Here is a 25,845-nt window from a genome sequence, read left to right as displayed (position 1 = left end):
TAACAACCTTTCTCCTCCTTTCCACTCTCTTGTTTTTCTTTTCTTTTCTCCCATCTGTCTGTCCCGCTCTTCCTCTTTCTTTTCTTCCCCTCCTACATCAGAGCTTTGAGCTGCAGAGATGAAAACTGATATTTGTGACCATCAGTTCACACCATTATACTCACGACTAGGTGTATTTTTGAACTGCTGCAGTCAAGGGTCATGAAAGTAATCACTGCAGTTTAACTTGTTGATGCCCTATTTTACAAAATTGACAAAATGAAACAACCTTATAGCTAAACATTTATATTTTATTTGAAACAACTCAGGCAAGACACACATTCTCAATGAAAGACGAGCCTTTTTAAATTCTTTTACTGATTCTCTTGTAGGTGAGATCGCCAACAGTGAGTATCTGAAAGAACAAAAGAAATTACTGAAAAAATAATACATGTGGCAATTGCAGTAAAACCTGTGACTTGAAGACCTTTTGGATTATTTTCAAGTGCTCTTTATGAATAACTAGTCTCCACTAATACAGGTTCAATGCTGAATAATGAATATATTGTATGTCACATTAGGTGGTAACTGCAAACTGGTTATTTCTCTATAAAGATAATCTTTAACACAGGATTTCTGTTGTACATAGAAACATAGAAGATAGGAGCAGGAGTAGGCCATTCGGCCCCTCGAGCCTGCTCCGCCATTCAATACGATCATGGCTGATCATCCAAATTCAGTACCCTGTCCCTGCTTTCTCCCCATATCCCTTGATCACTTTAGCCTTAAGAAATATATCCAACTCCTACTTGAATATATTTAATGAATTGGCCTCTACTGCCTTCTGTGGTAGAGAACTCCACATCTTCACCACTCTCTGGGTGAAGAAATTCCTCCTCATCTCTGTCCTAAATGGCTTACCCCTTATCCTTAGACTGTGACCCCTGGTTTTGGACTCCCGACCATCGGGAAAATCCTTCCTGCATCTAGTCTGTCTAGTCCTGTTAGAATTTTATAAGTTTCAATGAGATCCCCTCTCATTCTTCTAAACTCCAGCGAGTATAAGCCCAATCGACCCAATCTCTCCTCATACGTCATTCCTGCCATCCCAGGTATCAGCCTGGTGAATCTTCGCTGCACTCCTTCCATGGCAAGAACATCCTTCCTCAGATAAGGCGACCAAAACTGCACACAATACTCAAGATGTGGTCTCACCAAGGCCCTGTACAACTGCAGCAAGACATCCTTGTTCCTGTACTCAAACCCTCTCACTACGAAGGCCAACATACCATTTGCCTTCTTAACCGCCTGCTGCACCTGCATGCTTACCTTCAGTGACTGGTGCACAAGGACGACCAGGTCTCGTTGCACTTCACCTTCTCCCAATCTATTGCCATTCAGATAATAATCTGCCGCCTTGTTTTTGACACCAAAGTGGATAACCTCGCATTTATCCACATTATATTGCATCTGCCATGCTTCTGCCCAATCACCCAACCTGTCCAAATCACACTGGAGTTTCTCGGCATCCTCCTCACAGCACACACGACCACCCAGCTTTGTGTCGTCTGCAAACTTGGAGATATTACATCTAGTTCCCTTGTCCAGATCATTAATATATATTGTGAATACATATTTCCATTGCCAACATTGTCTGTTCTCCATTTAAAGTTGTCAGATTGGTAGATTTGTTCTAGGATTTCTGTATTTCTTTATTTGAAGATGTTTACCAGGGTGTCTAGTGAAATAGTGCATCTCCATTGTGGTCCTTGGGAAACAGGGCTTCCAAATGAATATCAGCCAGTGCATGGGTTTTTTCAGCTTTTTGTAATTACTTTTGAAAGTGATGTCATTATGCACAAGTGTAAGTAATTGGTAAAGACCATCTTTTCATCCACCAGCAGAGACCTTGGTTTAATGTCTCATGCACAGGTGCCTGAAACCAAGTGCTGACCCAAAACTGCTAGGGGGCAATATTTAGGGGTATGAATTTTAAGCGAAGTTTGAACTGACAACTTGGCAACTACTTCTTTGGCATTTAAAATTTCTACTCCGTGTGCTAACCTTAGACTGCAGGAGCTGACAATATGGAAGTTATTCTCTTTGTGAAAAGGATAAAGAAGCACTTACATCAATCAGCTTGTTTTCGCTCAGCTCGTTGATTGATGTTACCGTATTTAACTTGACAATTAACTTGTTTGCACCTTCCAAGTTCACTACAGACTGAAATAAAGCAGAACAATATTAAAGTATCATATTTGCTCTTTGATATCCATGTAGAGTTTTAATTCACACATAAATCACTTTGGGTTGATCTTGACTTTCTGCCAGTTCTGGCGGCAAAGAGGCGGCCATGATTATGAGGCCGCAGCCTTGCTTGAATTTGGCAGACGCCAAGTGGGCGTCCGATGCAGATAGCTGCAGTTTGGTTTCAGAAATGTCGACTGGTTGAGACGCTGGGAGAGACCCACAAGTAGGTCCTGGGGGGGGGGGGGCGGCGGAGGGGGTGGGAGGCAACGCTGAGCCACGGCCAGGCCAGGCCAGGCCAGGCTGGCAGCGGTATTTTTGTTGAGCTTGAGGCGCACTCACGCTCCTTCCTTCTCCAAAACAAAATGATCTGGTTCTAATCAGAACGCCAGTACACATGGCGAGAAGTGTGCATGTCACAAGCCTTTCCATGTGTCCCTTAAAATTGCAGTTAGGATCCGACCGCTTGTTTCAGGCAGGTGCTTCAGCCGCCCAGCAGTAGGCCCCCGTGAAAGTTGCAGCGGGCCGACTGTCGGAGTTAACGGGGCCGTAAGGCTAACCACCATTGTTAGACCCATACCACCACGTTAACGCCACATTATCAATGACTTAGATGAAGGAATAGAGAGCCGTATATCCAAGCTTGCTGACGACGCTAAGTTAGATGGCACCGTAAGTAGTGCAGGTGGCAGCTGCAAGTTGCAAAGAGACATTGATGGATTAAGTGGGCAAACCTGTGGCAGATGGAGTTCAGTGTGGGGAAGTATGAGGTCATCCACTTTGGACCTAAGAAAGATAGATCCGAGTATTTTCTAAATGGCGAGAGGTTAGGAAATGTACAAATGTCCATGTAAAGAAATCACTAAAAACTGAATGAAAAATGAATTAAAAAGGCTAATGGAATGTTGGCCTTTATCTGCAGTGGGCTGGAATACAAAGGGGTGGAAGTTATGTCACAGATATATAAAGCTCTGGTTAGACTCCACCTGGAGTACTGCGTTCTGTTCTGGGCACTGCACCTCAGGAAGGATATGTTGGCCTTGGAGGGGCTTCAGTGCGGATTCACCAGAATGATACCGGGGCTAAATTCTGAGGAAAGGTTGCTTAGACTAGGCTTGTATTCCCTTGAGTATGGAAGATTAAGGGGTGATCTAATTGAGGTGTTTAAGATGATTAAAGGAGTTGATAGGGTAGATGGAGAGAAACTATTTCCTCTGGTATTGGGAGTCCAGAGCAAGGGGTCAAAATCATAACCTTAAAATTAGAGCTAGGCTGTTCAGGGGTGATGTCAGGAAGCACTGCTTCACACAAAGGGTAGTGGAAATTGGGAACTCTCTTCTCCCCAAAAGCTGTAGAGGCTAGGTCAAATGAAAATGACAAAACTGAGATTGATGGATTTTTGTTAGGTAAGGGTATTAAAGGATGTGGAACCAAGGCGGGTAGATGGAGTTAAAATATAGATCAGCTGAGATCTAATTGAATGGCGGAACAGGCTCGATACTCTGAATGGCCTTCTCCTGTTCCTATACTCCTCGATCAGGGGGTTCTGCATGTGCAGCTACAATCCTTGTGATTTTCAAAATAATTTCTAAGTCACAAAATATGTCTGAGAATTTAAATATATTCTGTCTGGCTGAGCATTTCTGATGCCTCAAAGCTATTTAGAAGACCAAAGCGAGCGTAATTGTTCATCTACAATTACTTCAAAATTATTTTGATAATTTGAATAATTGGCTTGTTTGTGTCTGGCTGTGCAGTAGAAGCTTGAACCAAACATCAGATCTCCGGCTCACTGACTCCAATTACTTCTGATGAAGCTCATCGGCTTGTGGATGCTACGGCTGTCAACACAGAAGCTGTTCATCTCTCATGTGATGAGGACCTGAGCCTCTCCAATCTATTGGTAAGGTTAATTGGTGTGGGGTGCCTGGAGACTTGAAGCTCTTAGTACTACAGATAAGGATGTCAGGAGGCAAGAAACTTTAGCTGTGGACCATGCAATATTTAAATATAGAAAATAAAACCCCACACTAGAACAACTGAGAACCCAGACAACAATGCTTGAAATGGAAAAGACTTGGATATTTTATCATTATCTTTCTCTCTCTCCTCCCCCATCCCCACAAGCATATTTTTGTGTATTTATTCAGAGTTTTCTTTTGTGTTTTATATTGATATAACAATGCAAGAAAAGTACGGAGAATAAACAAGAGGTAAAGGCACTAGTTTGAGGTTATAAATTAGATGAAAATCAACAGAAGATTGACATAGACACAGAATATTGGAGTAATATTTGTCCTTAGGGCTGTAGGACACAGTTAAAAGATGTGTAAAGTGACTGTGAAAACTGTGGGGGAAGAGTTGTGTATAACAAAATTGTAAATCTGTTCTTTATAAACAGTTTTATGATTTTGTTACACATTGTGCAGAGGAAATCTTCCCTCTGTGTTACTATGATAATAATCATTATTTCCCCTGAAACAATTGCTTGCAATCTTGGTCGAATGACGAGCCTGCTAATTGTACCTTGATCTTGGTCCCTGTGATTGTTGCAAAATCAGTTTCCTGTCCGATGGTAAATTCATTGTGAATCACATTACTGCCGGTTGTTACTGTGATTTTAAAGTCATTTCCATTCTGAACTATTTCAGTGATGCTTTTCAGGTCTTTGCCTTTTTGAATCAGCTCATCTGGGACCGCTGAAAGAAAAAAGGGAGAAAAACTTGAGAATTTAGATCCAATGGCCTGTTGTCATTATTTAATTCAACTTCATCAAAATCAGTGATACTTAAGTCAGAAACAAATGTGACTGTTGCACTGAAGAAGGATGCTGGGTGCTTTTCTGATATTGATAGATCTCACCTAACCTCAAATTTCTAATACGAATTACTATCTTGCCAGGAACAAACCCATTTTCCATATTGCATCACTGCTGCAAAAAGTTACACTCATGTTACTAAAATAAACATATTATCCTTTTAAATTACTGACCGCTTCTTTTCGACCCCAAAAGGCTGTTGAGACTAGGTCAATTGAAAATTTCAAAACTGAGATTGACTGATTGATTTTTGTTAGGTAAGGGTATTAAGGGATATGGAACCAAGGCGGATAGTGGAGTTAAGATAAAGGTCAGCCATAATCTAATTGAATGGCGGAACAAGGTCGAGGGGCTGAATGGCTTAGTCCTATTCCTATGGGCAAAATTTCCCTTAATTTGGTCAAACACAATATAAATGCCCGTGTGTATTTTCACCGCCAGTGCTTTCACTTCAAATTAGCAGTTGGAAATATTCAGCGTTGATGCAAAATATTAGATCAAAACGGATGTTTGTTTCTCAAGACCGAAAAGGTTCATAATTTCTCAGAGGGTGAAAGGTGGAGTTAATAAAAAAAAGCTGCTGCAATTTTAAGTTGACATCTTTTTTAGTCTCAATCCCTTTAACAGTACAGTGTATAACTATCCTATGATAGTGAGGCAGAGAAAGCAATTAATGTTGTCATGTAAATATTCTGAAGTAAAGAGGCTTCCTTTTTTGAAAAGCCAACTTCGTGTTTAATTCAATACATGGGGGAAATCAAACATTGTTAGTTTATGCTAGCACTGGGTTTTAAAAGGCTGCCAGTATCAATATTTGTACACAGTTCCTCCCCATCATTACATGAACGCTAGCAAGTAGGACTTTTACACAATTCAGATCGGTTTCCTATTCACAAATAAGGAACAGAAATTGCAGATCACAAGCATTGGTAGCTAAGAAAGCAAAATTTGTAGTTAATACGATAACATAGATAAGTTCTTTGTTAGCAATGTAAATGGAGCTGTTGAAGTGTCCTGTAAACTCCAATATGTACAGGTTATTTCACGTAAGATGCTCAGGAACAATATCCTCTTAATAATAATTTCCTCTTTTGTCAATTTTTGAATCAAATAAGCAACAAGCAGTAATCTGCCGAAAAGCAGTTTAGATTAAGAAAAGCCAGTTTGTTTTGATGAAATCCTACTTGCCTCAGGAGCAATAGATTATACTCACCAATAGCTTTCATAAATGCCTCAAAGTTCTCCTGACTCTCAAGCTCATATTTTCCAGAGAAGGACATTTTGGAAGAACTGTGCAATAGATCTGAGATGTGATGGATATGAGCTTGTTGGCTTTCTACTTAGCTTTATAGTCTTACTCCTATCTGGAAATCCGATAAGAAACATTTCGGAAACCTTGTGCTGAGCAGGTGTGTTAGTGATAAGTGGATCTGTTTAATGATTAACACTGCCATTATGCAATCAACCCTATTTTTTTTAACTTCTTTTTCTTCTTTAAGTCTCTCTGTGCCATCCACTGCTTAAGAGGACAGGATGGGAATTTACTCTGAAGCTCTGCCAGTGTTGAGCTATCCACCCATTAGTGTGCAACAGTAGCATAGAGATGGCTGGTAACCCCCACTCCGCTTCCTCTGGCTGTTCATCATCTTCCTATGGCACAGCTGAGATCAGGAAGCCAATGTGTGTGAGACCGACCGGTGCAAAAAGTCATCCAACTATTCTGTGATACACTTCTTGCAGTTCCAACATCCTGCCAGCATCACTTAAATCTGAGAAGCGCCACACAGCTTCTATTCCTGATCTATTCGTGATTGTGATCAAATTTGGTGCAGTTTTATTAGTCACTGATAGTTACCATTGAAAGCTAGGACAAATTGATCAAAAGCAAATTGAATATCATTTGTGTTACAATATAGTTACATAATTGAGGCCCTCGCTAGATACCATAAACCCATAAGAGTAGGAAAGTACAGCGGAGAATCCGGAGACATTTTGAGGCTCGGGCCTCATTGGCATGGCCCTGGTGAGCACAATGGACATTCCACTGCACCTTGTCTTTTGGCCAATGGAGGAATTCCATCTGGCTCAACGTCCAAGGCAGCCAGAATGGTGGTAGGTATTACGTCCGTGAATGATTGAGACACGGACAGCAGGAGTTGAACAGAACAGGTCTTTACTGATGGAAGTCAATAGTGAAACTGAAAACAACAGAGGCTCACTAGCGCCTTTTATACAGGGGTGGTCACTGCCGGTACTGCAGTCTGAGACCAGTTATTCTCTTAAAGGTACATACACAACAATTCCTCCCCTTTTAGATAAACAGTACATAACATTCATTTAACAACTAAATGAAAACTAATTACAATCACAATTACGGTTGCTAGATACATTGGTTAAGTTTAAGCAATTATAAGTTCAGTCTTTGAGGAGGCTTCCTGATTCTGTCTGGATAACGCCTCTTTGGGGTATCAGGTTCTTCTGGCAATGTTGAGTCGGGATCAATGTCGTTGTTTGGTTCATCTTCCAATATTACCAGTTCTGCGGTAGCTGCAATTGGAACGTCGATTTCATTACCAGGTGTATCAGATCGTGGTGTGGAGTTGACGTTTTCCAGTGACTCTAGAATCTGGTCAGCATGGCGTCTTACAATGCTCTCCCCAATGTCCACGGTATACAAGAGAGGTCCTTGCCGTGTACAAATCGTTCCTGGCTGCCATTTCTCAGTGCGGTAGTCCCGGGCCAAAACTGGTTGACCTATCTTAAAACTCCTGGTCGGCCTTTCATTCATATTCTGAAACTGCCTGTTCTCCACATCTCTTCGGACGTTTGGCTTAACCAAATCCAAGCGGCATCGTAGTCTTCGATTGAAGAACATCATGGCTGGAGTTTGGTTGGTAACCGCATGTGTCGCATTCCGGTAGGCAAACAAGAAGTTGTCCACCTTGTGTTGTAGGGGTATATCTTCATTACACATTGCCTTGATAGCCTTCTTGAATGTTTGGACAAACCTCTCGGCCAATCCATTAGTGGCTGGATGATATGGGGCAGATGTGTAATGCTTAACACCATTGTTCTTTAAGAACCTCCGGAACTCTTCAGACACAAACTGTGGTCCATTGTCAGAGCAAATCTGTTCAGGTAGCCCATTCCTGGTGAATATGGTTCGTAAAACTGTGATAGTTTTTTCCGTGGTGGTTGAGGACATTTTTATTACCTCTGGCCACTTTGAATGTGCATCCACCGCAATTAAAAACATCGAGTCCATGAAGGGACCAGCAAAATCAATGTGCACCCTTTGCCATGGAGATGAGGGCCACTCCCATGGATGCAGAGGAGCTTGTGGTGGGGCGTTTTGGACCTTCTGGCATCCTGCACAGCTCTTGGTCATCGCTTCGATTTCTCTATCGATTCCCGGCCACCACACAAACGCTCTGGCTAAGCTCTTCATTTTTACCCCACCCAGATGACCCTCATGAAGCTCATTGAGCACTCTATCCGTCAACTTAGGTGGAATTACTACTCTGGATCCACACATCAAGGTTCCTCTGCACACTGACAGCTGTTCTCTTCTCGGCGAGAATGCTGGCAGCAGTGGTTCGCCATGTGCTGGCCATCCCTTCACCGTTAAATCATAGACCCGTGATAGTGTCGGGTCGTTCCGTGTTTCCTTTTCTATGTTTGCATTCGTCACAGGGAGACATTCGACTATGGTCGAGTGGAATAACTCCATTGGATCCACTGCAAGGTCTTCTTCTTCCACCGTCGGCAACGGCAGACGTGACAATCCATCAGCATTTCCATGCTGTTTAGTTCCTTTGTACTCGATGTCATATTGGTGTGCCCCTAGGAAAAGGGACCACCTCTGCAGCCGTTGTGCTGTCATTATCGGTACGCCCTTCTGAGGGTTGAAAATGGAGACACGAGGTTGATGATCGGTTAGTAGAGTAAATTTTTGACTGTGCAGGTAGTGATTGAACTTCTTCACCCCCCACACTAGGCTGAGGGCCTCTCTGTCAATCTGGGCGTAGCTACGCTCGGCAGAAGTGAACGAGCGTGACGCAAAAGCTATCGGCCTCTCTAAACCATCAAGGAATTTATGTGACAGTACCGCCCCAATGTCGTAGGGAGACGCATCACACGCCAGTCTGATAGGCAGTGCTGGGTTGTAGTGAGCCAATACTTCCCTTGAAGTGATTAAGTCCTTACTCTTCTGAAAGGCCCGCTTACAATCATCGCCCCATTTCCATGCTACCCCCGTTCGTAGCAGGGTGTTCAGTGGGTGCAGAATTGTCGACAAATTCGGCAAAAACTTATGGTAGTAATTCACCAATCCGAGGAATGACCTCAGTTGCGACACATTTTCAGGCGCTGGGGCCTTAACAACCGCTTCAATTTTGTCAGGGGACTTATGTAACCCCTCTTCATCAATCACGTGGCCACAATACGATATCTGTTTCTTAAAAAATTCGCACTTGGGGCGGTTGGCTCGCAGCCCATGTTCCCGTAGTCTAGTGAGCACCTGTTCTAGGTTGTTAAGGTGTTCACTGTCATCTTCACCTGTCACAAGGATGTCGTCCAAGTAACACTGAGTCCCCGGAATCCCTTGCAGGACTTGTTCCATCGCTCTTTGCCATATTGCTGGAGCCGATGCTACTCCGAATACCAATCGATGATACTGGTAAAGACCTTTGTGAGTGTTTATCGTGAGATACTTCCTAGAGGACTCTTCAACCTCCATCTGCAAATATGCTTGTGCTAGGTCAATTTTAGTAAAACGCTTCCCTCCAGACAGTGAGGCGAAGATGTCTTCTATCCTTGGAAGAGGATATTGTACTGTGTGAAGGACTGGGTTCGCCGTCACCTTGAAATCCCCACAGATGCGAATCTTCCTTGGCTCCCCTGACTTATTGCTTAACGTTTTCTTCATGACAGGAATGATGGGTGTCGCCCACTCGCTCCAGTCGACCTTAGACAACACGCCTGCCTTCTCCAGATTCTCCAGCTCTGCCTCGACGGCTGGGCAAATTGCATATGGTACCGGTCTTGCTTTGAAAAACTTGGGAACTGCATTCTCTTCTATTTTTAATGAGGCGGTTACGCCTTTAAGCGTGCCCAGTTCTTGTTGAAATACCTCTTTGGCGTTAGCTAAGATTGTTGACAATCGTCCAGGAGTGACGTCTTCATCTTTTTTACCGTCCACCGTCATTGCATGAATGGAGTGCCAATCTACGTTTATCTTCCTGATCCATTCCCGTCCCAATAACGGTGGTCCACCATTTGGCAGTATGTAGAGATACAATTTCCGTATTTTCTTGCCGTTGTATTCGACAGGCACCCTTATTTTTCCTCTGGGGTATACTTTTTGCCCCGTATACGTCGTCAAGACAATGGATGTCTCTCTCAAGGGTATGTGTGAAAATAGCCGCTCGTAGTCTCGCCGATTCATGACGGTTAGCGCTGATCCTGTATCCAATTCCATTTTAACTTGTGACCCTGCTATCGTGAGGGTGACCCAAATGGTTCAGTGATCCTCTTTTGCGATTACATTGTGAAGTTTGAGACAGCTTAGTCTCCTGTTCCCGGATTCACTATCGCTCATCTGGTCTTCGGAACTACTGTCCGTCATCTTTTGTACTTTCTTGTACGGTTCCTTAGTAGCCTTTCTGTTGTCACTGGTCTTCTTCCCAGACCTGCAAACTCGTGCAATGTGTCCCATCTTCCCACATTGCCTGCATATTTTGTCTTTGGACCAGCAGTCCTTCTGGTCATGGTTAGTTCTGCCGCAGTGATAACATTTTGCAAATCCCCGTGTCATTTCATGGGTGCCGTATTCCTGTGGTTTTTGTTGAATTTCTGCAGCTCCCCTGGCTGCTGCTTCATACGATACTGCCATGCTGAAAGCCTTATCTCGTGTCAGCTCTTTCTCTGAGAGTAACTTCTTCTGTGTTCCTTCACTCAGGAGTCCACAGACAAATTTGTCCCATAGGGTATCTGCCAGTCCTGCTCCGAACTGGCAGTGCTTTGATAGCTTGCATAGTTCCGTAAGGTACTCAGCATTGCTCTCATCTTTATGCTGAGTTCTCCTGTGGAATTTAAATCTTTCTGCTATCAACAGCGGTGCAGGGTTTAGGTGTTCCTGTAGGACAGCAACAATTTCGTTAAAACTCTTCGCCTTCGGTTTGGCTGGAGTAATCAGGTCCCGCAATAGGCCATACGTTCTAGCGCCCATTAAGTTTAGCAATATCGATGCCTTTTTCTCCTCCGCTATTTCATTTGTCTCGAAATATACCTCGACTCTTTCCACATACGTGGTCCAGTCCTCTATTGTATTATCAAAAGCAGTGATACAGCCAGTCTTCGGCATCTTGCAAATCTAAAATGGCGCCTCCCGCGCTTTGCCTTCTTCCCTGATTTAACAAAATGGCGCCTCCCGCGCTTTGCCTTCTTCCCCGCTGTTGTTAGCGCTGCTTTCCGCGGTTCCCGTTGCAACCTGCAGCTCCTCGCGGTTTCTTGCGCGTTTAATATTTCTTTTTTTATTATTTTCCCATCATGGAACAACCCTGTGGGGCTCTTGCCTCCTTCTTCGCGGGTCTATACGCAGCCCGGCTTCGTAGCACCGGCCGCGCCCTGTGTGCTCCGCCCTCTCTCTCTCTTCTTCCCGACAACGCTGCTCGGCCCCGTTGCAAACCACCCGCTCGAGTTCGCGACCGCCGCAGCCCAGGAAGGATCAGTGCACTACCTGCCACCAGCCCGATTAGCTGAAGCACCGTCGACAGGAACCAGGCCCCGCTTCCGACAGCTTCTCTAGCAATCTTCAACTCCGCAAACACAGGGGCGGATGCCCACGGTCGACGCCCGTTTCTACTGCCTCTTACTTTCTTTTCTTTCTGGCCTCGACCTCTGCTCACTTCGCTGTAGGAATGGATCCCAGGAGGTGGTGCAGACTGTAGGTAGGTTCGTATCTGCTCGTCGCCAGTATTACGTCCGTGAATGATTGAGACACGGACAGCAGGAGTTGAACAAAACAGGTCTTTACTGATGGAAGTCAATAGTGAAACTGAAAACAACAGAGGCTCACTAGCGCCTTTTATACAGGGATGGTCACTGCCGGTACTGCAGTCTGAGACCAGTTATTCTCTTAAAGGTACATACACAACAGTAGGCCCGGGGTGGGGCGAGCCCGGGGCAGCAGCGGCCCACACTATTCTTGTGGAGTCGGGAGGAGCGCTCCTACAATGGTTCCCATTCCCCCAACATCTCCAATTTAAGATTCTCATCCTCATGTTTAAATCCATTCATGAGCTTGCCCCACCCTATCTCTGTAATTTCCTCGAGCCCTACAACCTCCCCAAGAACTCAGTTTGTTCAACATTGGCCTCTTGTGCATCCCTCTCTCACCCCGCCATTGGTGGCCATGCCTTCAGCCATGTAGGCCTCACGCTCTGGAATTTCCTCCTTAAACTCCTCCACTTTTTTATCTCCTTCACCTTCTTTAAGGCCCTCCTTAAAACCCACCTCTTCAACCAAGTTTTTGTCACCCCTCTGGCTCAGTGTCCATTTTAGTCTGATTTCACCTCTGTAAAGCGCCATGCAACATTGTTCTACACTATATAAGTGCAAAAAGTTGCTGAATATGAATATGGTAGAGTGGCATAGTGGTTATGTTACTGGGTTAGCAATCCAGAGGCCTGGACTATGAGATCCATGAGATGGGAGTTCAAATCCCACCACAGTAGCCGGATCCATTTTGAGACGCCTTTGGCTGGCACGGGCAGCACTGTGCGTGACTCACACGGTCTGGGTTAAATTCCTGTCAGGGTCTGCATGATGTCATTGGACTCCAACTGTTGACTATTTATGAGACCCTCACCTGCCTGCGGCCAGGGCATCACACGCCTCCTGACACCCGGGAGTTAAAATAGATACCGGCAGCACTGCAGCTCGAATGGAGAAGTAAGTACTCTGCCCCTATTTTAACCCGAGCCTCAACAGGTATGGGGAGTTAAAATTGGGGCTTTAGTATGTATATTATTTCTACATTTTTTTTTAGTTCAGTTGCATTTAAGTCAGACTTTAGACTGCTGACAGTAATCCACTGAAAGACGTCACACACTATTCTTTCCCAAAGCAAAATAAAAAGTCCTTTTTTTTCAGGTTCTGTGAAACTACCACAATATATTTTTTTAAACATTCTGGGCAGCTGTTTTGATAGAAACAGCTGTGTGCTGAAAGCTTGCAGTGACCTTTGACCACCTCCCTCAACAATGCAGACACACCACACATCAGCACAAAGAAGTTGTTTCCTCGAATCAATGACAACACCACTTTGTGGATGCTGCACTTACAGCTCGCATAATTATGTTTGGAACCAAACAGCTCTGACAGCTCCCCTCTCCCTCCCCCAAAGCACCGGCTTATTCACAGCCCATACGCAAAAATTCAACAAAAAATTAAGTTCCCTGCCAAAATAAATTTGAGTGTGTTGTACCCCTCCTAGCCTTGACCCCTGTACTTTGCAGCTTCTCCTCCATCTTCCACCCCAAACCAAGCTTCCATGTGGCCCACATCTTGTCCCCTCAATCCCCTTTAGACTCAACTCTGAATCACTTAGCTACCTTTCCTGGCCGCTATGCTACCAACATCTCCCTTTGCTCAGATACCGTTTCTCTCCTTTTCAAAACTGTCATCATCACCCCTTCTCAACAAGCCCACTCTTTACCTGTCCATCCTCTTCAACTTTCGCTCATCTCTAGCGAGTGAGGAGGACATAAAAAACCTGCAAGGGGACATAGGCAGGCTAAGTAAGTGGGCAGAGATTTGGCAGATGGAATACAGTACTGGAAAGTGTGAGGTTATGCACTTTGGCAGGAAAAATCGTAGAGCAAGTTATTATCTTAATGGCACGAAACTGGAAAGTACTGAAGTACAAAGGGATCTGGGGGGTCCTGGTGCACGAAACTCAAAAGGTTAGTATGCAGGTACAGCAAGTGATTAAGAAGGCCAATGGAATGTTGGCTTTCATTGCTAGGGGGATAGAATATAAAAATAGGGAGGTATTGCTTCAGTTGTACAAGGTATTGGTGAGACCGCACCTGGAATACTGCGTACAGTTTTGGTGTCCATACTTAAGAAAATACATACTTGCTCTCGAGTCAGTACAAAGAAGGTTCACTCGGTTAATCCCGGGGATGAGGGGATGGACATATGAGGAGAGGTTGACTAGATTGGGACTCTACTCATTGGAGTTCAGAAGAATGAGAGGCGATCTTATTGAAACATATAAGACTGTGAAGGGGTTGGATCGGGTGGATGCGGGGAGGATGTTCCCGATGATGGGTGAAATTAGAACTAGGGGGCATAGTCTTAGAATAAGGGGCTGCTCTTTCAAAACTGAGATGAGGAGGAACTACTTCACTCAGAGAGTGGTAGGTCCATGGAATATGCTGCCCCAAAAAGCTGTAGAAGCTACATCATTACATAAATTTAAAACAGAAATAGACAGTTTCCTAGAAGTAAAGGGAATTAAGGGTTACGGGGAGCGGGCAGGAATTTGGACATGAGTCTAGGTTCGGATCGGTCATAGCCCTGTGGGTAGTGGAGCGGGCCCAGGGGCCGTGTAGCCTGATCCTGCTCCTATTTCATGTGTCTAATTCTGTTAGATTCAGGGGATGGTTCTGTGATAGTGGATTTGCAGTTTGGATCAGATCAGCCATGATCTTATTGAATGGCGGAGCAGGCTCGAGGGGCCGATTGGCCTACTCCTGCTCCTATTTCTTATGTTCTTATGTAGCCTACCTTTCCTCTCTAAGGTCCATGAATGCATTATTTCCCAGCTATGTGTGCTCACCGAGCTCACAACTCCTGGTTCGAATTCCTTCCGAGCGACGACTAATCTGTTTCTCAATGCATCAAATTTAAATTCTACGTCCTCATACAGAACTCTTGTCCCCACCTGTACCTTCCAGCTCTGGCCTTCTGATGATTTGTTCATCTATTTGATGTTTGTGGGATCTTGCTCTGCACAAATTGGCTCCTATGTTTGCCTACATAACAATAATGACTGCACTTCAAAAGTAATCCATTAGTTGTAAATCACTTTGGGATGTACTGAGGGAATGAAAGGCACTACATAAATGCAAGTTCTTTCTTTCTATACATTTTCCAGCCATCCCCTGCCCCGCCCTATCATCCATGGCAGAGCTTTCAGCCATTTTGGTCCTAAGCTCTGGAACTCTCTTCCCTAAAACCCACCACCTCTATTTTGCCTTCTTAAAACCATCAACTACCCCACAAAGAGTTGATGTCCATTCCTTTCTTCCTCTGTGATTTTGTTTCTGGCTTTTTTGGGACTTTTTTCTGTGTTAAAGACATTGGCCATGAAATTCCATGGGCAGCCATTCCAACAGTTGCACTGGAAAGGTACCCAATGGTGCCCGACAGTGCCGGAGGTAGATGGGTGGGCACCTTATTTGCATGGGTCAAGTAATTTGGGTGCATCTTTGGTGCCCTCCTACCCTATGCCAGTGGGAACTCAGTCAGTTGGCCACCCTTGGTGAAGGACGTGGTTGCCCAGGTTCCCCCCAGACCATGGCACTGCTCCAATCAGCTCTGCTTGCCAGGTCTGGACCCCACTGGTGGGGCCCACATGCACCTTTGTAGACGCCAGAATGTCCCATTTTACTGGGCATACTGGTCGTCACTACTGTGCTGGATCCCAACTGAGGCTCAGGAGCGGGTGTTCCAGTTCAGGACTGTGGTTTGCCTTGTAAGGGTGGACAGAAGCTCCACCCCTTACGAGGCAATCAGAAAACCCCAAGAAACAATAGACATCCGACGTAAACGGATATCCACCATTTCCGAGGGTGTTGAGTTGATCTGCCGAAGTTATGAAGACCAGTGGAACCACCGAGGAACTAGTTAATCTTTTTTTTGGCTGAGGGAGCAATGTTGGTTAGGACACTGGGAGAACTATCTGCTCTTTTTCATATAGTGCCACAAGATCTTTAACATCCACCTGAACAGGCAGATGCGACCTCAGTTTAACATTTCAGCTGAAGGATGGCACCTCCAACAGTGCAGCACTCCCTCAGTACCACTCTGAAGTGCGAGCCTAGATTCTGTTCTTAAGTTAAAAAGTGGGACTTGAACCCACAACCTCCTGACTCAGAAGTCAGAGTGCTATAACGTGAGCCAAGCTGACACAGCTGATAATACTTTCGTAATATTTTACGCTACTTTGTTTCCTGGGCTCAATTAAAAAATGTTGTGTAATTTTTACAATGTGCTGAAATATACCCAGCATAGAAAGCCTGGATTTTAGTGCATATGGGTGACTTATCTCAATTTGAATGAGGAGATCTGTTATCAGCCATTGCACATAAATTTTCTCTAAGTTTAGTCTACTCGATTTCCAGCTTTGGGCTGGTTTCAAGCACCTCAGCTATCCTGATGTTTTCAGATTCCTTTCCAGCATTAGACGTCTTTTGGGAAATCAGCCTATGCCTTCGTTCTGAATGATGTCACTGTTCTCTCCAGCAGCTGCTGCTAGAGCCTGGGCGAAAGTCACAAACAAGTGAAACCACAGACATTTGGCTAAGAGGCATCTCATCTGATCACAGCAGCAGGGGCGATGCAATAAGCATTGGACCCACCCCCCCCCCCCCCCCCCCTTCACACTGTGTCGGTCGGTTCACAGTTGATTCTGTTGTTTGAAGTTGTAAATCATCTGGTTCGAACTTCCGCCCGCCCCACCCCCACTCTTTCAACACTTACATGATCTAATCTTCAGTCACTGGTTCCTGTAAATTTTGTCCATCTGATTGTGTTCTGCGTTGGTTGCATAAATAAATTGCTAATGCCCGCTGCAGATTACTGCTTGGCTTCACCGTGGTATGGAGTGATCACATGAAAATACTCCTGGTGCTACAATTGTGCTTTTGGTATCAGCGCAACTGAGAATGGACAGTCTTCCAAATGTAATACTGAAGTAAATTTTAAATTGGCTTGCGTTTCTACCCATTTCAAAAATGTTAACAGCTAGCACATTTTGTACGAATAAACAGGAGAGTATGGTTGAGACTATTTTTGGCTTCCATTTGCTAGTTCCTAAAATTTGGCAGTTAGTGTTTTCGAAGGAGTTTCTATCGTGCAACAGGAGATATGAGACGTTCAGTCCGTAAGGGTGACCCCGAGCTTCCGGTCGCCTGTCATTTCAATTCACCGTTCCATTCCCACTCAGACCTCACCGTCTGCGGCCATTGCATTGTTCCACGGAAGCTCAGCGTAAGCTCGAGGAACAGCACCTCATCTTCCGATTAGGCACTTTACAGCCTTCCGGACTCAATATCGAGTTCAACAACTTCAGATCATAACCTCGGCCCCTATTATATTTTTATATTTTTTATCCACACTTTTGGTTTGTGACTTTTACTTTTTTTCTCTCTCCCACATGGCAGCTGTCTCTCACTCTGCCAGCGCATTTCACACTTCATCTAGAGCCATTGTCTGTTTCTTTACCTGTCCTATTACTATCTCGTCTCACCTTGAATATCTCTTAATGTCTCTTCTTTCATCCCCTCCCCCATTTCCCAGCCCCCAAACTGCCTTTTGTTTCATTTCCTGCCTTTTCTCTCAGTTCTGTAGAAGGGTTTCGACCCGAAACGTTGACTCTATTTCTCTCTCCACGGATGTTGCCTGGCCTGCTGAGTTTTTCCAGCATTTTCTGTTGTTATTTAGGAGATATGAGAACATTGGCCCGTGGACTGTGAGGGAGCATGGCCGCACCGGGCTGTCAACATAACTGGACACATACTCATCAGCAGATCACCAGGTAGAGCTCCCCCGATAAATCACATGGTTAACAGGTGGAGCGGTAATGCTGCACCTGAACTGGGCTGGGATCAAGGTCCGAGCAGAAAGGATAAACAGGACAATGGAAAGGGTTGAGGGTTTGGGAGGAAGAAATAGTAACCTAAAGATAAGAGAAAGGGATGATAGATAAGGTCAGAGTATAAAAAGTGATAAAGGTAACAAATTCTCAGGGAGCAGAAAATGTTATAGGAAGTAATAACGCAATTCCTGTTAAAAATAAAGGAGTAATGAAAAATAAGAACATATTAAATTGCCTTTGTAGCAATGTACAGATCATTAGCAACAAAACAGGGGAATTGGAGGCAATAATTAGAAGTGAGAAAACAGGCAACAGAAACATGGCTGCAGAGAGGACAGGATCGGCAGTTAATTTTTTAATTTGTTCCTGGGATGTGGGCGTCGCTGGCAAGGCCAGCATTTATTGCCCATCCTTAATTGCCCTTGAGAAGGTGGTGGTGAGCTGCCTTCTTGAACCGCTGCAGTCCTTGTGGTGAAGATACTCCCACAGTGCTGTTAGGGAAGGAGTTCCAGGATTTTGATCCAGTGATGATGAAGGAACGGCGATGTATTTCCAAGTCAGGATGGTGTGTAACTTGGAGGGGAACTTGGAGGTGGTGGTGGTCCTATGCGCCTGCTGCCCTTGTCCTTCTAGGTGGAATAGGCCGCGGGTTTGGGAGGGGCTGCTGAAGAAGCCTTGGCGAGTTGCTGCATTGCATCTTTTAGATGGTACACACTGCAGCCACAGTGCGCCAGTGATGCAGGGAGTGAATGTTTAAGGTGGTGGGTGGGGTGCCGATCAAGCGGGCTGCTTTGTCCTGGATGGTGTCAAGCTTCTTGAGTGTTGTTGGAGCTGCACTCATCCAAGCAAAAGGAGAGTATTCCTTCATGCTCCTGACTTGTGCCTTGTGTGGCTGGTCCAGTTAAGTTTCTGGTCAACCGTGACCCCCAGGATGTTGATGGTGGGGGATTCGGCGATGGTAATGCCGTTAATTGTCAAGGGGTGGTGGTTAGACTCTCGCTTGTTGGAGATAGTCATTGCCTGGCACTTGTGTGGCGCGAATGTTACCTGCCACTTATCAGCCCAAACCGTCATCCAGGTCTTGCTGCATTCGGGCATGGACTGCTTCATTATCTGAGGGGTTGCAAATGGAACTGAACACTGAGCAGTCATCAGCGAACATCCCCACTTCTGAATTTATGATGGAGGAAAGATCATTGATGAAGCAGCTGAAGATGGTTGGGCCTAGGACACTGCCCTGAGGAACTCCTGCAGCGATGTCCTGGGGCTGAGATGATTGACCTCCAACCACTACAACCATCTTCCTTTGTGCTAGGTATGACTCCAGTCAGTGGAGAGTTTTCCCCGATTCCCATTAACTTAAATTTTACTAGGGCTCGATGCTACACTCGATCAAATGCTGCCTTGATGTCAAGGGCAGTCACTCTCACCTCTCCTCTGGAATTCAGCTCTTTTGTCCATGTTTGGACCAAGGCTGTAATGAGGTCTGGAGCCGAGTGGCCCTGGCGGAACCCAAGCTGGGCATCAGTGAGCAGGTTATTGGTGAGTAAGTGCCGCTTGATAGCACTGTCGATGACACCTTCCATCAATTTGCTGATGATTGAGAGTAGACTGATGGGGCATTAATTGACTGGATTGGATTTGTCGTGCTTTTTGTGGACAGGATATACCTGAGCAGTTTTCCACATTGTCAGGTAGATGCCAGTGTTGTAGGTGTACTGGAACAGCTTGGCAAGAAGCGTGGCTAGTTCTGGAGCACAAGTCTTCAGCATGACAGCTGGGATGTTGTCAGGACCCATAGCCTTTGCTGTATCCAGTGCGCTCAGCTGTTTCTTGATATCACGTGGAGTGAATCGAATTGGCTGAAGACTGGCTTCTGTGATGGTGGGGACCTCAGGAGTAGGCCGACATGGATCATCCACTCGGCACTTCTGGCTGAAGATAGTTGCAAACGCTTCAGCCTTGTCTTTTGCACTCGCGTGCTGGGCTCCGTCATCATTGAGGATGGGGATATTCATGGAGCCTCCTCCTTCTGTTAGTTGTTTAATGATCTACCACCATTCACGACTGGCTGTGGCAGGACTGCAGAGCTTTGATCTGATCTGTTGATTGTGGGATCACTTAGCTCTGTCTATAGCATGCTGCTTCCGCTGTTTAGCATGCATGTAGTCCTGTGCTGCAGCTTCCCCAGGTTGGCACCTCATTTTTAGATACGCCTGGTGCTGCTCCTGGCATGCTCTTCTGCACTCCTCACTGAACCAGGGTTGGTCCCCTGGCTTGATGGTAATGGTAGAGTGAGGGATATGCCGGGCCATGTGGTTACAGATGCCATGTGGTTACAGGGCCCATAGCTTTTGCGCGTGCTCCTTCTCCAGGGCCACCTTGGTGCGTACAAAGCCGACAAAGAGAGGCAAGCAGCCAGAGCGACCACCTTTTTGCAGATGCTTGCGGTGTAGTTCCAACACTTTTGTTTTTACTTTATATAATATAAGTATAAAACTGTGGTACAGTCCATCACAATGAGTGAACATGGCTGATTATTTGCTTGAAAATAGTGGTGGTCAACTTATACAACAGTCTGTTCATATAAAACATGTACTAACTCCTAACTAAAGCTTGATTAAGCAGAAAAAAAAATCTACCTTATCAGGAGATTGTGGCAGACACTGATAAACTGACAACTCAAAGTTCATTTTGCTTTATGCAGTAATGTAATACTATGATCGTGGATGATCAAAGATCAATGCTAATCTTCATCTAAGAAATTGCAAACATAATAGTATTAAGTTTAGAGCCACACCTTAAGATGGCAGGAATAATGTAACAGTGACTTCAGGTTACTGGTGAACAAGTGGTATTTATTGAACAGGCATTTAACTTGTAGATGATGGAGGGCAAGGAGAACAATAATGATAAAGACTTTCAGGTGTCTTTGTCTTTGCAGATACATATGTAGGAATATAAATATATTTTACTAAAATGAATTCAGTCATTGAGGCCTAGTTGTGATATTCTAGAGCTACCAACACTGAAAATGCAAAAATACTGAGAGTTATATCCCCATTAAAATTAGGGTTGGGATGTGATAGTTGGAGGAGTTCACGAGAGGCACCTCCCCAGGCCATATAGAGTCTGGGGGATGAGGGGGGGTGGGGTGGTGGTGGGCGGAGAGACTCTTCAGTCGTGGGAACTTGGGTAAAGCCCCTTAAAATGTAACATTTTTGGTTATTGAAGGTTTGCAATGTCCTCAGTTTGTATTTGGTGGTATTGGCTGAGTGGGGAATCTTGGTGGAGCCTCAGTAGAAACACCTGGGGCTAGAAATTCGTTATAGCCAAGGAATGGGCAGTGTTTAGACTAAAAATGGTTAATTAGCACCAGGTGAAAATCGTCTAGACTGCACGCAAAATTCGTCCTCACTCCTCATTAAAATGATTGTAGTCATGATTCTAGTCTAAAAACCCAAGCTCATTCGCATTCTTCTTCTTAGGCAGTCCCTCGGATGACTTGCTTCCACACTAAAAATGAGTTCTCAGGTGAGTGATGAGTCCAACGCGGAACCTATAGTCTCTATCACAGGTGGGGCAGACGGTGGTTGAAGGGGCGGGTGGGTGGGGTGCTTGGGTTGACGTGCGCTCCTTCCGTTCTTTGCGCTTGCTCCCGGCGAAGAGGCTCAAAGTGTTCGGCGCCTTCCTGGATGCTTCTCCTCCACTTTGTGTGGTCTTGGGCCAGGGATTCCCAGGTGTCGGTGGGGATGTTGCACTTTTTCAAGGAGGCTTTGCGGGTGTCCTTGAAGCGTTTCCTCTGCCCACCTGGGGCTCTCTTGTCGTGTCGGAGCTCCGAGTAGAGTGCTTGTTTTGGGAGTCTCGTATCGGGCATGCAGACAATGTGACCCGTCCATCGGAGCTGATCGAGCGTGGTCAGAGCTCCGATGCTGGGGATGTTGGCCTGAGCGAGAACACTTACATTGGTGCGCCTATACTGCCAATGGATTTGTAGGATCTTGCGGAGGTAGCGTTGGTGGTACCTCTCCAGTGCTTTGAGGTGCCTACTGTGGATGGTCCATGTCTCTGAAGCATACAGGAGGGTGCCAAGAAACGGGCAGTGTTTAGACTAAAAATGGTTAATTAGCACCAGGTGAAAATTGTCTAGACTGCACGCAAAATGCATCCTCACTCCTCATTAAAATGATTGCAGTCATGATTCTAGTCTAAAAACCAAGCTCATTGGAGTTACACTGAAAAGATAGACCAATATCGGGTGTAGTCTAAACTCAAGTAATGATTGCTATGGGCTTTTTTCAAATTACTTAAAGGGGAGGTTCATTGATGCTGCAGCATCTCATTGTCAACATTGTTGGGTGTGCAGCTGCCTCAACAACCATAAGAAGAAAAACAAGGAGAAGGAGCACTTACTTACAAATCCTGATGGCAGATCGCTGCCCCTGGGAAGAGAGCCCGGAGGTTTCCCGATGAAGCTTTGGAGGCATTGGTTTTAGCGGTGAAGAGAAGGCGGGTGGTCCTGTACCAACTGGCAGGAGGCCCTTGCCACAAGTCTGCCAGACTATGTGGAGGGAGGTGGCACACCACGTCAGGAGGAAGTTTAGCGAGCTCACACGTGGTCAGGGTGAGTGAAGGCTTCAACAAATGCTACATACCACCATCTGTACCATAAGCTTCACACACTGCTCAATGCACCACACCCCCAGCACTCACCCACCAACAATCGCTACCGAGCAACACTCACACCTTGCACACAATGACAGCTATTCAACTATGGCAGGCGCAAGGGTCATTAGTTATTAGAATTCATGTAATATGTGTGATATGTTTATAGATAAATTTATTAATGGTGTTTGGAATATTTTGTGGTCTCTCTCATTTCACCTTTGCACCCAGGAGGATGCTGTGATATGGTGTGAGACAGGGATGGTATGATGGGGATGTGGTGAGCAACGGGGATCTGGGGTTTCATTCATTCGAATCGCAGTCTGATGAGCCGGTCACAGACAGCCCATCCGCAATGACAATTGTCTCGCTGCCTCCTCCCTCCCTCCTGATCCTCCTCCTCCTGGTTCTCTTCCTCATCCTTCTCTGCCTCGTCCTCCTCCTGAGGTGGTCCCGCAATCCCTGCTGGCAAGGGCTGTGCCCTCATGATGGCCAAATTGTGGCACTTGCAGCAGACCACCCCGAAATGGGACACCTGCTCTGGCGAGTACTGGAGGGCTCCTCCTGAGCGGTCAAGGCAGCGGAACCATTGCTTCAATAAGCTGATGGTCTGCTCGATGATGTTCCTGGTGGCAGCATGCCCCTCATTATATGAGTGCTGGGCATGAGTGTTAGGGTTGCGGAGGGGAGTCATGAGCCAGGTGGAGAGTGGATAGCCCTTGTCACTGAGCAGTCACCCTCAAGCTTGATGTGGTGGCTGGAAGAGTCTGGCGCAGGATGAAGGCATCGTGGCTGCTGCCAGGATAGCGGGCATTGGCGGTGAGGATTCGCTGTGTGTGGTCGCACACCAACTGCACATTAAGTGAGTGGTAGCCATTGCAGTTACGGAAGATCTCAGGATTGTTATGCGGTGCCCGCAAAGCCATGTGGATGCAGTCAATGGCGCCCTACATTATCGGGAATCCCGTTATGCTGGCAAAGCCACATACATGCTCGTCCTGCTTCTCTCTGGTGATGGGGAAGCAATGTAGTCCCTTCTCCTACTGTAGAGAGCCTCAGTGACCTCCCGGATGCAGCAATGGATGGCGAACTGCGAGATGTTAGCTATGTCTCCTGCTGCAGGCTGGAAGGATCCACTGGTGAAGAAATTGAGGGCCACGGTAACCTTGACTGCCACCGAGAGAGCCGTGGTCGCCCTGGTCTGAGGCTGGAGGTCTGGTTGCAGGAGGTGACAGAATTCTGTGACCACCTCCTTGGTGAAGTGGAGCCTTCTAATACACTGCTCCTCGCTTAATTGGAGGTAGGAGAAGTGCTCTCGGAATACCCTCGGAGGGTAAGGCCTCCTGTTGAGAGCCCTGATGGCCCTCCTTCTCCCTCTGCGGACATGATCCTGTCCTTCTCGCTGCCTCCGCCGTAAATCTTGGAAGGCAAGGTCGACTGCCAGTACAGTCCTCATTAACTTTAGCAAGTGTTGTAGTTTGAATCCTTCCAGAAATAATTATGCAGTTTTGTACTTGCCAGAACACTCCTGATACCTGATGCTGCGCCCATCTGTCAAATCAAATCAAATCAAATCAACTTTTATTGTCATTGTTAGTGCACAAGTGCAGTACAACGAAATGTAGGCTTGCGGCTCCCGAGAGTGTACATTTAAATTAAGACATTTAAATATTCAACATACATTTGGCTTGTAATACATTAACATAAACATAACCATAATAAAGTGCATTGGCAGATGTGCAGGCTTTAGAGTTTATTTGTGGAGTTCAGTAGGATGACAGCCCTGGGAAAGAAGCTGTTCCTAAATTTGGTCGTACGGGTGCGAATGCATCTGTAGCGTCTCCCAGATGGCAGGAGGGCGAACAGACTGTGGCTGGGGTGGGTAGGGTCTTTGATGATGGACCGTGACCTCCGTAAACAGCGTTTCTGGTATATGTGCTCTATGGTTGGTAGCCGGGTGCCGGTAATGCGTTGGGCAGTTTTGACTACCCGCTGCAGGGCTTTCCGGTCCCCCACTTGGGAATCCTCCTCGATCCCGGCAATTTCCAGGGCCGTCTCCTCCGAGGTGGTGAGCTGGACTACTGAGGGTGGCCCTCCTCCTGTCCTCGCTCTTTCCCTCTTATTGTGGGCTCTCTTTTCCTGCAATGAGTGACACAAGTGGAGTTTGAGTGAAAATGAAGGAGTGAGTGTAGAGATTCCATAGCATAGATGCTTAGAAGGAGACAAAGATGGAGTGAGGTGCCAAGACCAAGGGCCCTCCCTGTGTGTTGTAAGTTATTGTCATAGCATCACAGCAATAGGGAGTGTGAGGGCTGCATAGTCGAATAGCTAAGTGAATGTGACCATAGAGAGAGGGGGAATGGGTAAGGGTGCAGAGATGTCAGTGTCAAGTGGGATGTGGAGGAAGAGGTTGGCAAAGCTGAGTGCTGGTGAGGAGAGGAGATAGGGATCAGATTGAGGGTGATGGCAAAGTCATACTCACTCTTCCTGCACTGTAGCCAGGTTCTGCGGCACATAGAGATTGAGTTGACCTCCTGGGCCACTTGCATCCACACAGCTTTAGTCTGCTGAGGAGGCTTTTTCTTCCCCGAGGAAGGGAAGAGCACCTCCTTATTGGATCTGGCTCCCTCCACCAGAGCTTGCAGGGTGGCTTCATCAAATCGTGGAGCAGAATTTGGCCTGCTGCTGGACATCGTGGCTGAAATAAGGGCTTACAGCAATGGGCATGAAGTTTGTAGTCTCCAGAAGAAGCAAGGCTTCTTGCAGGCCTTAAATCCAGCAGCATTGATGACGTCATCGGAGGCGACTTTCAGGATGGAAAGACTAATTGGGCCAGGGCTTCCGACACGCTGGAAATCAAGTGCCCAATTAGGGGAAAATCGCAATTTTTCCCCACATCTCATTGGAGTCAGGTGGCTAACACGAAAACCAGCTGACACGCCCCCAGCCCGCCCCAATGGCAAAATCGAGCCCGTAGACTCTAAACTGGAGGTGATGGTGTTCCCACGACATTGCTCCTCTTGTCCTTCTTGGTGGTAGAAAGTCCCAGGCAGGGAGGGGCTCCCAAAGTAACCTTGGTGAATTGCTGCAGTGCCTCCTGTAAATTGCATGTACTTTAGCCACAGTGCACCAATGGTGGAGGGGGTGGATATTGAGTCCATTGATGGGGGCACCAATTAAGCAAACTGCTTTGTCCTGGATGGCGTTGAGTTTCTTGTGTATGGTTGCAGCTGCACCCATCCAGATA

General features: G+C 46.0%; 1 protein-coding gene across 2 annotated transcripts in view; it reads right to left on the bottom strand.

Annotated features, from left to right (window-relative positions):
- Positions 1 to 269: 269 nt before the first annotated feature.
- The window catches only part of LOC147102778 (fatty acid-binding protein 1, liver-like), a 34,400-nt gene continuing 8,824 nt past the window's right edge, over positions 270 to 25,845 (bottom strand). Inside the window, exons 1-4 of one of the 2 annotated variants that reach the window (XM_085963574.1) lie at positions 6,258 to 6,383; positions 4,753 to 4,925; positions 2,110 to 2,202; positions 270 to 394 (exon numbers count right to left, since the gene is read on the bottom strand). In XM_085963574.1, coding sequence (XP_085819700.1) covers positions 344 to 394; positions 2,110 to 2,202; positions 4,753 to 4,925; positions 6,258 to 6,324 — 384 coding nt within the window. In that variant the 5' untranslated portion in view covers positions 6,325 to 6,383 and the 3' untranslated portion in view covers positions 270 to 343. Of the gene's footprint in view, positions 395 to 2,109; positions 2,203 to 4,752; positions 4,926 to 6,257; positions 6,384 to 25,845 lie in introns of those variants that run through there. The other variant, XM_085963573.1, reaches the window with a different exon arrangement.

Source organism: Somniosus microcephalus, chromosome 21 (assembly GCF_052327205.1).
Source record: "Somniosus microcephalus isolate GS21.2 chromosome 21, FLI_Smic_1.0, whole genome shotgun sequence".
Classification (NCBI taxonomy): Eukaryota; Metazoa; Chordata; class Chondrichthyes; order Squaliformes; family Somniosidae; genus Somniosus; species Somniosus microcephalus.
Note: the sequence above shows the minus strand (reverse complement) of the source record. Positions and strands in the feature narration are given on the sequence as shown.